At 43.3% G+C, this 19172-nt stretch overlaps 1 protein-coding gene across 4 annotated transcripts in view; it reads left to right on the forward strand.

Annotated features, from left to right (window-relative positions):
- The window catches only part of HTT (huntingtin), a 124063-nt gene that overhangs the window by 21758 nt on the left and 83133 nt on the right, over positions 1 to 19172 (forward strand). For 2 of the 4 annotated variants that reach the window (XM_075194346.1, XM_075194349.1), the window contains exons 8-11: positions 1866 to 2044; positions 2855 to 3053; positions 16098 to 16178; positions 17140 to 17501. In XM_075194346.1, the coding sequence (XP_075050447.1) occupies positions 1866 to 2044; positions 2855 to 3053; positions 16098 to 16178; positions 17140 to 17501 (821 nt within the window). Of the gene's footprint in view, positions 1 to 1865; positions 2045 to 2854; positions 3054 to 7989; positions 8038 to 16097; positions 16179 to 17139; positions 17502 to 17538; positions 17646 to 19172 lie in introns of those variants that run through there. The other 2 variants (XM_075194351.1, XM_075194350.1) reach the window with 2 other exon arrangements.

Here is a 19172-nt window from a genome sequence, read left to right on the forward strand (position 1 = left end):
TGATTAAGATCAGAAGCTGGGGTTCTGAACAGTAATGAGCAACCTGCAACACTAATGGAGTTTGTGCGGACTGAATGGGCTCTGGTTTGGGCCAATGGAGTTTAGAATGGAGACGAGAGTGTAGCAAGATAAAGGTAGAGGGAAGAGTGTCGGGGATTAGACGTGATCTGATCCCTCAATAGAATATGCTTAATTGACTTACATTGGAGATGTCTGTTCCAGAGTAGCATAACCTGGAGCAGGAGAACTCATCTGGCAGTCCATGGGATAACTGCTTCTATAAGGAAGGGAATAGGAGTGCAGTAAAGTCCAAACGGGTGCCAGTGGCAATGACTCGGTTATTAGGGGAACAGAGAGAGTGCTCTGTTGCCAAAACTGTGAATGCCTCACAGTTTGCTGTCTCCCAGACAGACCATGGGAGCTTAGGGAGGTTAATGAGGGACTGAGAAGTTGGTGTAGGAAGGAAGGGTTTGGGATAGTAGAGGTTTGGTCAGATATCTCTACTTGTTTCAGACTTTACAGTAGGGACAAGCTGCATCTCAATGGGAACCAAAGATTTCGGCCACCAAAACAAATTCATTACTTTATCAATGTATCTCCACAAAGGTGCTATGTTTTATGAAAGTATAAAATGTTTTTAAGATGAAAATAAAAAAAACTCTAAAGGACTATTTTCAGTCACTCAATTTATTGAGTTAAAACCGATGGTCGACGGGCAGTTTAAAATAATTTTTCCTGTTGAAATGTTTAGCAAATGACAGTGTTGTCGAAATGCTTATAAGAACACCCTGAATTTTGAAAGGAGAGGATGGAGTGGTACAATTTGTTTCAGCCCTCCTTCCTGATGCTGCCACCGCACTTATTTAGCAGTGCTCCACCTGTAGGAGAAGGCACTTGGTGATCACTTCAGTGTGTTTGTCTTTATCACTATGCAGCAATTATTTTCATTTACTTCATGGTGATGTGAACTTTATGGATAACTGGTTGGCAGTTAAAAATCTTTCTGTACATTCTTTCATTCATAATTTCTCTTGTCGACTACTACACCCTCCTTCTCACTGTGTCTTCCTCGCTCTCACACTTCTGACCTTCAATCCACACAGAATGCTGCGGCTCGGCTCATCTTCCTCTCCCACCGCACCTCTTCCGCTTCTCCTCTGCGTGAATCCTTTCATTGGCTCCCTATCCGCTTCAGAATTCAGTTCAAGCTCCTTACCCTCACTTACAGAGCCCTTACCAACACTTCTCCCTCTTACATCTCTGACCTTGTCTTAAGGTACATACCTACCCGACCACTCTGCTCCGCCTCAATTCATGTCTTATTACCTCCTCCCATGCTCGCCTCCAAGACTTCTGCCAAGCTGCCCCTAATCTTTGGAACTCCCTTCCCCGTCTCACTCGACTCTCCCCAACCTTCAGTCCTTCAAATGCTCACTCAAAACTCACCTTTTCAAGATCGCCTATCCTACAACCTCCTCACCATTCTTTCAATCACCTCCTTTTCCTCGTCTGCCATCTAAAGTTATCTCCCAGTTGGTCCTACTGTCTCACCCCCTCCCCTCCCTTTAGAATGTAAGCCCTCGCGGGCAGGGTCCTCTCTACCCATTGTCCCATGTCTGCCTCCTGTTCCTCGTACTTCCTGTCACGTCTTTTGCTGCACTCGGTGTGAGTCCCCATAGCATTACTCACACTCACATCTGTGCTACTGACATGTATTACCTCATCTAGTTGTTACATGCTTCTGTATCTGGTGCTAACGGAGTCTGTGGTGCCTTATAAATAAATAATAATAGATATATACATGTTTCATGTTTTTCAAGATTCATTCGCCATGTTGACTCAAACGTCTGCTTCTTATTTTAAAGGTTTGCTGGTTCCTGCTGAAGATGAGCGCCCAACTCTCTTAATTCTGGGTGTCTTATTAACACTACGTTATCTGATTCCACTACTACAGCAGCAAGTGAAAGACACCAGTCTAAAAGGCAGCTTTGGAGTGACACGAAAAGAGGCTGAAATCTCCCCTTCATTAGAGCAATTAACACAGGTAAAACTGCATTACTGCAGTGCTCAATGTTCAATCTATTTTGCTGGATATATTATATTATGTTGTGTCTTTGTTTACGCTTTCACATGTTGGTACTTAAAATCCGATCCAATGGAACTAGATGGCAGGGAAGACCGTAGTTTTTGTTCTAGAAATGCTAATGGACAGTCCGACAGGGTCAATTTCTGAATAAATCAAACAATATAGGAATGTTACAGCGCTGTGGTAGTAGTCACATAGGGAAAAATGGCATTTCCTCCAATAATATAAGTGGTACAAATATTCATAAGTGAATAAAAAAATATACTTAAATTTGAAGATGTGAAGATCTTTTCATTCAGATTTTTCTTCCAATATTGGATGGTATAATATAAAAAATACAAAAACATAACATAGCGTAATACAGTCACAAAAGCTGAGGTTGTGTAGTGAATGTGTGGAAAGACTTTAATCCTTTCTTCTTATGTGGATCCACTCACCAGATAGAAGATATAAGTGTGCTTTAATTAGAAGTAAAAATAGATAGCTTATGTGAGTGCACTTACAAGATAGAAGAAAATAACAAGCCTGGGTTCAAGTTTCTTTAAGGACCTCCCATATGGATAAGCAGGAATCTCTCTCAGATAAGCATGTTCCGTAGGGTATATAAAAAGCAAAAAAAACGGATCTAGCGTGATACCGTTTGTACTAAAGATGTTTATTAAAGGGTCAATTTCTGGCTTGATGTTATAACCGTGTACTTACTTTCCTAGTGTAAATGTCCTGAGCTTACAGTGCAGCTTTAATCCATGTTGTTCTCCCGTTTTGTAGATTTATGAGCTGACGTTACATTACACCCAGCACCGGGATCATAATGTGGTAACGGGAGCACTTGAACTGCTGCAGCAGATCTTTCGGACTCCTCCCATTGAGCTTCTCCATGTTCTCACCACCTCCGGGAGTATACCACACGTCAGTATTTGTCGAGACGAGGCTCGCAGCCGCAGTGGGAGCATTGTAGAGCTTATAGGCAAGTGATATTTAGCTATTTAATCAGATAATAGAGAGAGATTATTTCCTTAAACGTCGCTGTACCCTGGTATCTCAAGGAGCCGCAAGTATCTATGCACTATATAGAGCGTGTGTTATGTTCATCCACACTCTATCTTCACAATCCCTCTCTGATGAAGCTGACATCTCTGTGACGGTGTAACATAAAGTTACATGTATGTACTTTGTTTCTTGATGTTTGTTTTATATACGGTATGTACATCATTTTGTCTCTTTAAGGAGAACAATATAAATGTAACTTGAGTTGTAATTAGTCATTCTGGTCCTCTGCTTGACTGATGCCAGTAATTGTAGCTCTATTAGCAGGCAGCTAAAAAAGTGAGACTTGCCATTACCTTTTCCCATACAGCTTGGTTTCCTTAAGTATAAGTTTTCTAACATTATTATTACAGATGGTGTATTTGTAGACAGGTTACATGTAAGGTAATAAAGGAAGGGCAGTGCATTCTCCTTGCACACGTACACCTGCTCTCGGTTGCATGTAAGTCTAGGAAAACGTCTGAAGAATGAGCAAAAATCTCCCCAGTCTGAGATATTATACAGCGCTGGAAAAATGACATTACAAGAAAACTCTTATACTAGAGGTATAGAGGTCCCTGTGTGTATGAGGATGCTATCTAACGGAAAAGGGGAAATGTCACATAAAGCGTCTGGGGAGAGGGTAAGAGTCACTGAGGAGGAGAGCAGGGTATATGTACATCCGGTCACTGAGGAGGAGAGCAGGGTATATGTACATCCGGTCACTGAGGAGGAGGGTATATGTACATATGGTCACTGAGGAGGAGGGTATATGTACATATGGTCACTGAGGAGGAGGGTATATGTACATATGGTCACTGAGGAGGAGGGTATATGTACATATGGTCACTGAGGAGGAGGGTATATGTACATATGGTCACTGAGGAGGAGGGTATATGTACATATGGTCACTGAGGAGGAGGGTATATGTACATATGGTCACTGAGGAGGAGGGTATATGTACAGCCGGTCACTGAGGAAGGAGAGGAGGGTATATGTACATCGGGTCACTGAGGAGGAGGGTATATGTACATCGGGTCACTGAGGAGGAGAGAAGGGTATATGTACATCGGGTCACTGAGAAGGAGAGGAGGGTATATGAAAATCCGGTCACTGAGGAGGAGAGGAGGGTATATGTACATCGGGTCACTGAGGAGGAGGGTATATGTACATCGGGTCACTGAGGAGGAGGGTATATGTACATCGGGTCACTGAGGAGGAGAGGAGGGTATATGTACATCGGGTCACTGAGGAGGAGAGGAGGGTATATGTACATCAGGTCACTGAGGAGGAGAGGAGGGTATATGTACATCGGGTCACTGAGGAGGAGGGTATATGTACATCGGGTCACTGAGGAGGAGGGTATATGTACATCGGGTCACTGAGGAGGAGGGTATATGTACATCGGGTCACTGAGGAGGAGAGTTATATGTACATCGGGTCACTGAGGAGGAGGGTATATGTACATCGGGTCACTGAGGAGGAGGGTATATGTACATCGGGTCACTGAGGAGGAGGGTATATGTACATCGGGTCACTGAGGAGGAGGGTATATGTACATCGGGTCACTGAGGAGGAGAGGAGGGTATATGTACATCGGGTCACTGAGGAGGAGGGTATATGTACATCGGGTCACTAAGGAGGAGAGGAGGGTATATGTACATCAGGTCACTGAGGAAGGAGAGGAGGGTATATGTACATCCAGTCACTGAGGAGGAGAGGAGGGTATATGTACATCGGGTCACTGAGGAGGAGGGTATATGTACATCGGGTCACTGATGGGGCAGCACAGTGGCCTAGTGGTTAGCACATCTGCCTCACAGCACTGGGGTCATGAGTTCGATTCCCAACCATGGCCTTATCTGTGTGGAGTTTGTATGTTCTCCCTGTGTTTGCGTGGGTTTCCTCCGGGTGCTCCGGTTTCCTCCCACACTCCAAAAAACATACTGGTAGGTTAATTGGCTGCTTTCAAAAATTGACCCTAGTCTCTGTCTGTCTCCCTGTCTGTCTATCTCCCTCTTTGTCTGTCTGTGTCTGTGTAAATGTGTGTATATATTAGGGAATTTAGACTGTGAGCCCCAATGGGGCAGGGACTGATGTGAATGAGTTCTCTGTACAGCGCTGCGGAATTAGTGGCGCTATATAAATAAATGATGATGATGATGACTGAGGAGGAGAGAAGGGTATATGTACATCGGGTCACTGAGAAGGAGAGGAGGGTATATGAAAATCCGGTCACTGAGGAGGAGAGGAGGGTATATGTACATCGGGTCACTGAGGAGGAGGGTATATGTACATATGGTCACTGAGGAGGAGGGTATATGTACATCGGGTCACTGAGGAGGAGGGTATATGTACATATGGTCACTGAGGAGGAGGGTATATGTACATCGGGTCACTGAGGAGGGTATATGTACATCGGGTCACTGAGGAGGGTATATGTACATCGGGTCACTGAGGAGGAGAGGACGGTATATGTACATCGGGTCACTGAGGAGGAGGGTATATGTACATCGGGTCACTGAGGAGGAGGGTATATGTACATCGGGTCACTGAGGAGGAGGGTATATGTACATCGGGTCACTGAGGAGGAGGGTATATGTACATCGGGTCACTGAGGAGGAGAGGACGGTATATGTACATCGGGTCACTGAGGAGGAGGGTATATGTACATCGGGTCACTGAGGAGGAGGGTATATGTACATCGGGTCACTGAGGAGGAGAGGAGGGTATATGTACATCGGGTCACTGAGGAGGAGAGGAGGGTATATGTACATCGGGTCACTGAGGAGGGTATATGTACATCGGGTCACTGAGGAGGAGAGGATGGTATATGTACATCGGGTCACTGAGGAGGAGAGGAGGGTATATGTACATCGGGTCACTGAGGAGGAGAGGAGGGTATATGTACATCGGGTCACTGAGGAGGAGAGGACGGTATATGTACATCGGGTCACTGAGGAGGAGGGTATATGTACATCGGGTCACTGAGGAGGAGGGTATATGTACATCGGGTCACTGAGGAGGAGAGGACGGTATATGTACATCGGGTCACTGAGGAGGAGGGTATATGTACATCGGGTCACTGAGGAGGAGGGTATATGTACATCGGGTCACTGAGGAGGAGAGTTATATGTACATCGGGTCACTGAGGAGGAGAGTTATATGTACATCGGGTCACTGAGGAGGAGAGGAGGGTATATGTACATCGGGTCACTGAGGAGGAGAGTTATATGTACATCGGGTCACTGAGGAGGAGAGGAGGGTATATGTACATCGGGTCACTGAGGAGGAGGACTGGTTACTGGTGGTTACAAATAATGTGCATTAATAGATCTCTGTATATTTTTTCCTCGTTATACCTATTCCCAATAACTTCCATCTGCTCTGAGAACAAATAGCCAAATATAATGGCCTTCGTAGTGAAAACTCTCCAAAAATGGATTCATTAAAAATGTCCAGGAAACTGATGGAGAGAGAGCCAATGTAACACAGTAGGATGATTTTTCCATGTGATCAAGCAGTAAGAATTATAACTTTAAAGATAAGGCTCAGAGAGCAGTAGTAAAGATTCCTGGTCTGTATGAAGTCATGTAAAGTAATATTTTGAAAATTAAGATGAAATATCATTCACATTACAGTGATATGCTATCTGAACTCGGACAACATTATAGACCAACTTCTGGCCCAGCAGAGGTGGTACCAGAGCCAGATTTACATACTTGGAACCCATAACTGTTCCACGTAGCCTCCACCTTGCCTATTAGTCACACCTCATTGTCACAGTACACAGAATAAAGTTTGGGTTATCTATGTGACCTGCTGCCTCTTACCTCCTACTGCACTTAGGCCCGGGCCTACCATGCTACATCCAGTGTCTTTTATAAATGTATACTAACAATTCATTTTCTCCATACTGACCATTCCAATAGCCTGCTAGTTGTAGGTTTTGTATAAACTGGTCTTTCAGCCCTGTCTAATCTACTACTTCCGTTCACTATGTTGTTCATGTTGAAATAAGGATTATTGCTCACTATGCTGAATAAAAGGTCCATATATAGATAATTTGGCAGGTGCCAGTCTTGTGTTCTTCCTCTGATGTCTGTGTGTGCAGTCTTCAGCAGAGATCTGTTTGAGCTTTGTGTACCTGAGGCAGGTGTGACTCTCCCATGTGTACATCACACTTTGTAATTAAGTCATTATCACACCAAGCAAACAAGGGTATTGACCTAAATGGACTTATTTAGTTTAGCATGTAATTGTTGGGTATCCCATGTTTAACACTTGTACATTGAGTGTGGACACTGTATGGGAAATAAAGCTACAATGTATTAACAAATCACTCTCCAATGCATAAAACATAACTTGGCTATCCCCATTTTAATACCTGCCATTCATTCGCTATATATATTGGCATGACACTCCCTTATACGCTGTAGTAATATCAGTAAAATGACATACTGGTAGAACAATCTCCTGTACCTGTTCTTTTACAATCCATCTTTAATTTCATACTAATCGTGCCAGTTTTTTGTATTCACCTTTATGGGGGAGATTGAATTCACCTTGATGTCTGGCTGCACACATTGCTGCCTTTTACACTAAGGAATCTCTGCTCATTTTTCTGTCCAGCTCTATGGGGAGTGAGGAAATTCAGCAGAGATTTCAGCCTCTGTGTCTCCATGGACTGTTGCAGAGACACATTGCGTTGAATTGACTCTCCCTTGTGTATGAATACATCAGTGCTATGTCTCCTGATCTTACTGTGGGGTGATCCTTTACTAATCAGTCTTGCACAAAGGAACGCTTTCAACCTGTCTTCTACTGCTTGCCCCCTATTAATTTCTCTGCACTCTTCCATTCTCTGTGATTTACAGCCGGGGGAAGTTCTACCTGCAGTCCTGTTCTGTCCAGGAAACAAAAAGGTGATTACTTTTTATTCTTCCTATCACTCCACCTCTTCCCCCTCTTTCTGCAGCTCTGTCTATTATTGCACTTACTGTTCCCACTTATCCCTCATGTGCTTTTCACGTTGCTATCATCTTGCCATTAACTTGCATTCTTGTACACCAGTGATTGTAGGTGTCTTGCACAGTTATCCTGTTTGAAATCCATTTAAACTCCTGATGCTTCAGTGCTTTGTTTCAACCATGTTCTCTTCCTGTGGCAGATTGTATATGTACTGAGAATTTAATATACATCAGCTGTTTTTTACAGTTATTGAGCTAGACCTCAGTTATGCCCTATGTTTGTGGTAATTGGCTGACATCACTAATTAGACTCAGTGTGGCACAGTTCTGTGGATAAATTGGATACATATCCAGTTGTTGGGCAGTTGAATCGTTTGTCTTAAATGCCAATGTTTGACGCTTAAGTACTGGTTGTTGATGGACCAGTCTACATTGTGTGCACTGTGATGGTTGATTTTCTTGTCTGTACTATAGATGACATACTGTAAACTCTTACGTAATCTGTAAGAAGAGTAGGACTTCACAACATTAGTATTTCATGCTTTAGTCCTGCAATTTAATGTATTATATTTTAGTTTAGTGCTTCCATGATCTTTTAAACAGCTACTAGTTTTTATTAGTATATGTATACTATTATGTATATGGGTAAGTGAGAGATGAAAATTTTATTTGTTACAGTTTTCTGCAGAGTTGTGTTCTACTTTTATATCGCATACGAAAAGAAGCTTCAGAGCCATGATTTAGGTTACATTTCTGTTTATACAGCATGGTGCAGGTCACATAGTGGTCTACTGACCAGAACGGAAGAAATGCTGTCTTACGGGGCGAATGAGATGACGTCTACTATATATAACCACAAGAGTATTATAGGAGGATTTTTCCTTAAAACCATTTCACTAAACCCATTTTGGGGGACACTGCTAACCATGGGGACATAGAGGGCGCTGTGCAGGAGTAAGGCACCTAAAACTAACAGTCTTGTCTGGCCTGCTCCCTCCTTTCTATGCCACCTAGATGAAAACATATCCATTTTTGTTTTGTGTTTTTTGTTTTATTTATTAAAGTGCCTGTGGAGTAGGGCACATTTGTTTTTTCTTTTAGAAAAATGATTATTTTTATTTTTTTCTATCTTTAAACATCGGTGGTGAACACCACAGCTGAGGGGGGACATGAGCACCACATCCCGCTCTCATTGATTGGGCTCCTGGCACAGGGCCACCCAGCTGGCAAAATTGTCTGGGTAGAACACTGATTTGTATATCATTGTGTGCTGTCAGTATACTTTCAGTAGTTATTCTGGCCTGCTCCCTTCCCTCGATGTCCCCTGGGGGGAAAAATATCAGTTTATTTACAAAGCCCAATGGATGGGACTAAAACACATTCAACAGAAAGGACAACCAAATTTGTCAGAACATATTGGTGGGAGCATAGTGTCCCCAAAATGGGTTTAGAGATATGGATTTTACAGTAAGTAAAAAATCCTCTTTTCTCTTGAACACCCATTTGAGGGACGCTGCTAACTATGGGGACATTCCAAAGCTGACCCTGTGGGTGGGAACCCTCAGACTTGGCTGAGCGCAATACCTTTTGGACAAAACTAGCATCTTTGCAGACAGACGTTGAAGCTAATTTTGTAAAGGTGTGAACGAAGGACCCTGTCGCTGCCCCACACACTTTCTTAATTGACGTTCCATTTTGCTCCGCTCAGGAGGTGCTGACCGACCTGGTGGAGTGAGCTGTAACCTCATCAGGAACTCTGAGAGATAGGCCTGATGAATGGTCGTCTTAATCCACCTGGCAACTGTCTGTCTGGTTGCCAGTCATCCACATTTATGACCCTCGTATAGTACCAGAAGACTGCCAGTCTTGTGCATTGATGATGTGCGATACACATATATTCTCAAGAATCTGATCATATATAGGAGCTACAAGGATTATGAAGCACCATGCTCTGGTTCCTGAGACAACACAGGAATGACAGTGTTCTGATTGATGTGAAATCTAGACACCACTTTATGCTGTAAGGAAACGGTGGTGCTGAAAACCACCCTGTCCTCGTAGAAATCGAGGAAGGCTGATCTGTAAGACAGAGCCACCAATTCTGCAGACGATATTGCAAGTAAAAAGGCATTTCAAGGAGGCAGACTGCAATGGTTCAAACGGTGCCTTCTGTAACGTCCTTAGAACTAATTTCAAGTTCCACGGCTCCACCGGAGGAACAAAAGGAGGTTTCAGATGAAGAACCCCCTGAAGAAATATCTGAACCTCTGGAGTCAAACGTCTGGAAGAAAATAGACATGGCTGAGACCTGAACTTTACGCGAGAACAAACTCAACCCTTTGTCCAGACCAGATTGTAAAGAGGCCAAGAACCTTGCCAACCTAAATGAGGAGTTGAAAACCCGCTGTCTCTCACACCAGCCTATGTAGGCCTTCCAAATCCGATGATTTCTAGAGGATGCCGGTTGTCTGGTCCTGAACTTTTGTCTGGATGAATCTTGGAGAAACCCTTCCTGCATAGAATTAAGGCCTCAGTCGCCAAGCCATTAAAGCAAGTCGTGCAAAGTCCTGATGAAGAATTGTCCTTGGCTCAGAAGATCTGGTCTGCAAGGAAGTTTCTAAGGCTCCTCCATCGCCATGCCCTGCAGATCTGCTTAACAAGATCTGCGTGGCCAATTTGGTGCCACCGAAATTACCTGAACTCCTTCCCGATGTACCTTCTTTATCACCCGAGTCAACATGCGAATCAGGGGAAATAAATATACTAGTCGGTAATTCCATGGAACAGTCATGGCATCTACCATGCACGCTTGAGGGTCCCGAGTTTTGGCACAATAGGAGTTCACTTTATGATTCAACAGAGGCCATCATGTCAGTCTCTGGTATTTCCCACCTTTCTGTGATCTGGGAGAACACCTCTGGATGAAGGGACCATTCCCCTGGATTAATGGTATGGAGACTCAAATAGTCAGCCTTCCAATTGTCCACCCCTGGGATAAATACTGCTGAGATGGCTTTAACCTCTGCCCTTCTGCACGGGAGTTTTCTGTCCTCCCTGAGCTTGTGTTATGGGTTGCCAGTGTACTGCCCCAGTCAAACTCCCTACGTCCTTGGAACGCATGATCCTGGGTCACCACCTTGATGGCCAGGGAACTTCTGGTACCCCCCTGGGGTTTTATGAATACCACTGCCATGGCATTGTCGGACAAGACTCGAATATTCCCGTTCCGCAGGGAGCTCTCAGGGTATTGAATATAGCTCTTAACTCGAGAACGTTGATGGGTAATTTTGACTCTTACCGAGTCCTAGAACACTGGAGACGCAGGCTGAGCGTCCCCGCCCCCACAACGAGATGGGACACCCCTGCTGTGATTTCTTGTGTGTAGCCACAACACTATGGAGTGACGGGTCACCTGAGACAGCTGGAAAAACTGACATTTCAACCATGGGTTTGACCTGGACCATCTGTCCAATATCTCGAGCTGGAATGGTCGAGCATGGAAGCAAGCAAACTGAACTGCTTCGAAACAAGATTATATTCGACCCAGTTTCATGCACTGAAGAATGGACACCTGTCTGAGAGCTAACAGAGCTTTCACTTGTCTTTTTGAATAGTTAGGACCTTGTCCTGTGGCAGAAACACCCTCTGACATCTGGTGTTGAACCGGAGACCCAAGAACACTATGTTCTGAGTTGGGACTAGGCTGGATTTCTTGATTTTTATAATCCAGCCATGCAACTGCAGAATTACTGCTGTTAAACATAGATGTGATAGAGTGAAAGGAGCAGAACTGGCCCTTATCAAGAAGTATCACCTTGACCCCCTTGTGATGTACGAGGGTGGACATGACTGCCATCAGTTTCGTAAAAAAGGGGAGAGCTCTGAATTAAAAATGTTCTTGACTCACTGCAAACTTGGGAGGTTGTGTATCCCTCCCATATTGGTATATGAAGTTTTGCATCCTTGATTTCCAAAGATGCCAGAAACTCATTCCGCTCCATGTAATTTATCACTGAGCGAATTGACTTCATCCTGAAACTGGGAAATCTCAAAAGCAAGTTGAGGTATTTTAGATTTAGAATGGGACGAAAGGACTGATCCGGTTTCTGTACCAAAAAGAGGTTTGAAGAATAGCCCAAACCTCTTTGTTCTATTGGGATGGGGACAATCACTCCTGAGAAAAACAGGGATTGAAGCGCCACCCTCCTGGCTTTGTCTTGATGAAGGGCAGTGGAAAGAAAGTGCCGTGGAGGTGCTCCTAAGAGGTCCAAGTTGTAACCTCTGTCCACAGTGCCCCTTACCCAGACGTCTGAAGAAATGATTCACTTGTCCTGAAAGAGCAAGAGTGAGCCCCCAACACCGCACTTCCAGGCAGGGGAAGGGAGAAGTTATGCAGGTTGTTTATCTGCAGGCTTCTGGATAGGGGGCTTTCCTGTCCAGGCCTGCCTTCTTCTCTGAGCTGCTCCATGTGGGGAAAATGACTGACCTCTCGCAGACGTCCCCCTGCGCTTTGCTGGCAAATTAAAAGAACCAAAATCTGTGGTTACTCGATTTAGGGTTAGCAACGGGAAGAAAAGAGTGTTTTCCTCCAATGGCCCTCAAGATTTTTTTCTACCTGTGGACCAAAGAGGACTAGTCCGCTACAGGGTAGACCCTCCAAAGCTTTCTTAGATTCAGCATCCGCCTCCCAGGACCTGATCCATAGTGCGCGTCTGCCTGCTACTGCCAGGGATGAGGTTCTGGATAGACCATGACCAGCATCCAGAACTGCATCACTCAAATACACTGAAGCTTTCTTAATATGTTCAGCAAGTGTGGACAATTCCGAATGGACATTCTGGACTGTATGCCATCACATAGGGAGCCAGCCCACTTCTCTGCCGCTTCATCACCCGTGCAGGCTGCTGCTATGGGTTAAAGCGAAGCTCCTGAAGCAGGATAAATAGATTTTAAAATCTCCTCACATTTCCTGTCTGTGCTGTCCTTTAAAACAGCAACACTAGGGAGAGGAATGGTAGTAGATCTTGCCAGAAAATCAACAGGTACATCTAAAGTAAGCTGCGTTTCCCATGATGCAACTTCTGTGTCCTCAAACTGGTATGGGAAGTGAAATCTTCTAGCTGTTTTATATCTGCTATCTGGTTTTGGACGAGCTTCCCTCCCCCCTTCCCCCCAAATTTCAGCTAAATGTATAGAAGATGGAAAAGAAACCGGCTGTTTTTTCTTCCTTTTGAAAAGGGACAACTCCTGAACCATAGGTTCCACCTCTACAATATTTAAGGTTGGCGGATCGCTAGAATGAGGTCCTCCACTCCCCTGTCTGCTAGAGGAATCGTCCTCCCAGGAAAAAGTCCGAATCTGGAGTCCACCAATCCCTGGACCTGGAAATGACCCTGGCGTTACGGTGTCTATTGGATGACGAGATTTCCAGAAATCTCTCGGGATGAAGACACGCCCTTACCAAACCCTGAACAGACTTTTTCAGGGCTCTACATCCAGGGTGGTTCTTGTGATGCTGTCAAACATCATTTTTTGATGAGGGGGTGGGGCAAAATGACGCTATTGACCTCGTGACAGATGTGATTATACATTATATCCAGGTCTGCCAAGCGTCGTCTCTTGTTCTCTAGTTTGGCTGAATTATATAATCTGGTCATCATATGACTCAATACATCGAAGAAAATAGCTTACGTCATTAGCCAACCACATTTTCCACCCTGTCTAATTGATAACACAACAATTTGTTTGACTTGGATTTTGACTGCTAAGATAATCACCCGATAATACATGTTACAAACTTGTAATCCTTTGGCCAATAATCAACTTTAGTTTTGGAACACTTAGGATTACAGCCCACATGTACTAGCAGGTTCTGTATTTCATATTGTTCCTTTTTGTTACATTTTGTAATGATGCCTGTTTTTTGTGTAAGTATAAATCTTGCCTAGGTAAAAGAAAGGATCATATACTGCATTATACAGAATCCTCTATGGCAGGGTTTCCCAAACCCAGTCCTCAGGGCTCCCCAACAGTGCAGGTTTTCCATATCTCCTTGCTGGAGCACAGGTGTATTCATTACTGACTGACACATTGTAACAGATCCACAGGTGGTCCTAATTATGTCAGATGTGATCCGGAAAACCTGCACTGTTGGGGAGCCCTGAGGACTGGGTTTGGGAAACCCTGCTCTATGGGGATACGTGTTTCCCTGCACAGCCAGTCAGTAGATCATTTTGGTTGTCTTGTTCCCATTGGCTGTGTAATTACCTGGCTGGTTGAATTTATTGTTTTGTGGATAGCTAATGATTTTGCAATAACTTTCTCATTTAGCTCTATTGCTGCCACACCGCTTTATACTACCATTTACAGGGCTAGTTGGAGGATAAATTAACCTTTGTCTCCCCCCTTCTAAATTAGAATTCATAGACCCAAAGGGTCAATTTTACAAATACAAGTAATTGTCTAACAATGGTTATTAGATATACTCTAGTATAGTGCCTCTAACCTTGCCTGAAGTTGAAAGATCTTCTCTTCCGTTGGAGCGGGATTGTGTGTGGAAAAAATAGCTATAGATCTCTTGATGTAGGTGTATATAACATTTATCACACTGTATGAACATGCATATCCCCATTACCCATAAAGAAGTAATTGTGGCTGTGTTATTGCACTTTTTCTTGCTGTTCTTATCCATGGGCACCAGGTGCCAATGGTAGCCCATTGGCTGCACAGATGGGCACAGCCAGCTAGCCTCACAATGATTAGGCAAGTGGGTGAGCCATACTTTTTTCTCAGCCTTATAAAGGAGCCAATTTCTACAACTAATTGTAATATAGTAGCTAATTCCATATAAGCTTTTTAAAGGAAGATCCAAAAATTGAAATTCACATATGAACCATGATGGTAAAATAGTTGTGTTCTCTGGTTTTGTTGAAACACCCTACTCGCTCTGTTTCAGAGCACTAAAGCTAACAGTTACTATGAAATTACTGTCCCTGTCCCTGTCCCTGTGTATGTATCTACCAACCCACACTGTGCATTTCTGCAAAGCAATTATAAGCTCACATTACAATGAGGGAGCGAATCACCTCCCTCCTCACATGGCAGCCTGCTGCTGAGGACAGAGCATGCTATGTACACACTACAGTTATTTCATGTGTATTACTCAGGTCCTCAATACACAGCCTTTGCTACATATATATTTCATATAGTTGCTTAGAGTTGGGAAGATCATGGAATTCTCTGCTTTTGCCAGAGACCAAAATAATACTATTTGTCAGTGGGCACTGCTTTCCATCATACAGGGCTCACACCAAAGAGATATATAGAACTCCTATACTATACACAACATGACTTTCTCTGCCACTCTGTCCATTAATGGGATCTGCTTCCTTTGCTCTCTACATATTTACATTGCACTGTCTGGTGGTCTCCACACTTCTTTCCATGCTCACATATGGTATATACAGTCAAGGTTTATCATTTATATGTCCTTTTCTAAGTGTGATTGCTCTATGGTAGCATTATTAAAAACAAACAAACCTTTAATCAGAACCCTGGCCTTGCTACTGTAATCCACATTATATACACAATGCCCCCAGTCTAGAATTGGATATAGGCCGTAAAAGCTTTTCTCTAGCTACAAATAATAAAAGAAAAGTATACTTCCTATTGGTATCCCAGTGCAATTCACCCCTCCGAGCCTCTCACCATACAGGTAAAGCCGTAACTGGCTGAGGTTATGTGAAAAGCTTTCTTACACTAGTTAGGGGATAGGTGTAGTGGTGACACAAGCAGGTTCCTCTGTGCTGAGGATGGAGAGATATTTACGTGACTACATTGGGATCTATTTCAGCTAGTTTTTCGTGTTTCTACATAATACCTGCTTTGTTTGTTGATGATCTTGTCCTGCGTAATATACACCGCTGCGTAGTACCCTGAGGTATTAGTATTTTCTTCATAGACTTTAATTACATGTGACATTGTGTGACTTTTTTTTGTTCTGTATCCTCTGTCAGGTAAATTATACCTGGGTGAAGATGAAGGCTTGGAAGAGGAGTCCGAACCAAAGTCTGATGTCACTGCTGCTCCTTTTACAGGTCAGTCCTATGCAGACACAGCAGGTTCTCACATAATATCGTTTAAATGGGTTTTCCCCTTTCATCGTTACCTGGTTACCTCCAACCACGATCATTAACAAATCCAGGGGAGGTCACTACCCTGGATCTGAGTCCAGGAGCCTGTTCCTGCTGTGAGATCGTTGTGTTAGGCTGGGAGCTGAATAGCTGTATTGATGTGCCAGTCTTCTGCCCTCAGTGCGAATCAGCATCTGCCTACTCTCCCTACCACCAGCACTCAACCTTTTGTTATACCGAGGGCTATTGCCAAAATTAAGGGTAACTTCTTCATTTTAATATATATGAACCATGCAAACGTCAACATTGGGTGACACCTGGCAATCTGTTCCATAGGTGTATCCCGTAGTATTCTATCTTCTAACGGTAACTATTATAGTACAACTTAAAAGTGTAAAGTCTGAATACAGTGGCTTACAGCACATTTACTGGACATATACCTATGGAGCAGTTTTCACAAGTGTTTGAAGCCAGTTATTTATTGATATATTGTATATAATTTCAGTAAGGAACTAAACTAATGGGCATTAAACTTTTATTTTTTTTTTCCACTTGGCCTCACATTTCTCTAATCTAAACTGGGAAAAATTCAGTTGCTGGTGATGTTCCTCGCAGACCAGCTGCGCACATTACCAGCCATTACGGTAGGAATCTCCGCTCATTTTTCTGCGCACCTCTATGGGGTGTGAAAATGAGCGGAGATTCCAACCATATGATCGGCGCAGTGTCTCTCCGGGGACCTTCTGGAGACGCATCGCACTCAATTGAATCTGAGTGTGCAGTAATGTAGTCATCTGCACAAGGTTTTGATTCTGCTCCACACTAGTTAATGGCCTTCCAGATCTTTTTCTTCTTTGTGTTTTGATGATATTTCCTAAGGCAAAACGTACATACAAAACCACACAGTAATTGTTTTGTTTTATAGCCGGTGTTAAGAGTGAGGGATCATCGGATGCGGCAGCGTCTTCTGCTGCTTCTGCTCCAGCTGCTGTCTCCTCCCTGGATTCTTTGACGCATGACATTATAACCGAGCAGCCACGGTCGCAGCACACCCTCCAGTCTGACTCTGTAGACCTGAGCGGGTCTGACCTGGCCAGCACCACCACGGAAGGGGATGAGGAAGACATTTTAAGTCGCAGCTCTAGCCAAATCTGCACCGTCCAGTCGGACATGAACATGGACTTGAATGAGGGAACCACCCAGGCTTCCTCACCCCTGAGCGACAGCTCACAAACCACCACAGAAGGTCCAGACTCTGCTGTGACCCCTTCGGACAGTTCTGAAATTGTAAGTGTGCATCTGGCGGAGGGGGGATCCCAGTCTACTACTGAAGGGCCCGACATGTCTCAGAGTTCCTCCATGGAGGGCCCAGAGTTGGATACATCTACCTATTCATCATCCTTTTCACTCTCAGCCAATAGTTTTGAAAAGGTCAGCATACCTCTACCTGAGAGCATGACCTCCTAAGAGGATACCATGCATGGTGCACTGATAGCAGTACGGGGACCCATCATTGCATCTGTCCTTTCGCTTTCACGAAGAGGGCACCTTCCTATTATTTCATTCTGTGATGCACGCTTTGTTTAATTTTCACAATTATTTTATAGTCTTGCAATAATCTCGCTGCGTTCATTTTCAAACCAGTCCTCAATGAACCTCTAACTGGGATTTATTAGCAAAATTCTAATTTCAGGTCTATTCTATTTATATGCAATCTTTGGAAATGTTTTCTTCTGATAAAACACCCTACGTGTTTGTTACATTTGTTTTTCCTCCAGCTATTCTTCAAGATCTCCCAAACTAAACTTGAACTGTCCCGTCGAAGCTTAACTTGTTTAAAGTACACCAGTGGCCGCGAATTGCCAATTGCTGTTAATATATATTACGTTTCTTATTTTTTCCATCAGTTTATAAATTTGCTGGCCAAGGGCAGAGGATAGAAAGAAGCAGATCTAGCTGCTTTTAATATAAATAAAAGTGTATAAATAATGGTTCTCTCTTCTAAACACAGATAATAATAATCCTTATAACAGATATAAGCTGCAAATATTCAACACTTCACAAATTGCATAAATCTAACGTGAAGCCGTAACCTTTAAACTAAATAAGCGTCCATTGTTATTTTTCTCGGGACGAGTTCCAAATCCTCTTGATGATAAATGATCACTGTGCGCTGTAGTGGACAATCCGCTTTGGAATGTGTGACGAATATCCTAAAAAGAAACAAGAAAAACAATGTACTGTAATAGGTTTTATAACAGTGGATAATTGTGCCTTTTACCACCACGGTAAATATGTGATTTAAAATATTAAATGACCATACCTTCAAAAAAACCTATAAAAAGGAAAAGAAAACTCTGACCAATCCATTCCCCATCCCATGAGCATTGGGTGAACGCCCTTTGTCAATACCCTCACTTGTCTGAAGCGTGTAATCTCCTTTTATCATGTAGCAAATCCATGTGGGTGTCGAGGTCTCCGCACCCAGTAGAGAATGAAGACCTTCTATAATATTCCAATACCAGAAACCTTCTTGTGGCTCTCAACGTAAAGGGAATATAGGACAACCAATCCTGGCATATTACTCTTTATAAAATAATTTATTATACCTAAAAGATTTGCACTGGCATAAAAAAGCCAATGTATGTAACTCCCGCCTCCCACTTCCCGTCCCAAGTGCTCCTACTAGATATGATGATGTTATGAGTAAAGTTCTTGTTGGAGTCTCCGGATCCTCCGCTACACGTGACTGTTTCTATTGTTCACTACAGTGTACTGTGATAACCTAGCCAGAAGATCATTTGGACATCATCCAGAGGAAAAGCATAATGGACAGATGTTTAGAGTAAAGGTTTTGACTTCATAAATGTTTGTAAAGTGTTGAAATTTTGGTGTTCTTATTGTTATTAAGGTTTTTTTGTTTTTTTTTATGGTGAGGTGGAAACTCTTCTATTAATA

The sequence above is a fragment of the Mixophyes fleayi genome, chromosome 1, assembly GCF_038048845.1.
Source record: "Mixophyes fleayi isolate aMixFle1 chromosome 1, aMixFle1.hap1, whole genome shotgun sequence".
NCBI lineage: Eukaryota > Metazoa > Chordata > Amphibia > Anura > Limnodynastidae > Mixophyes > Mixophyes fleayi.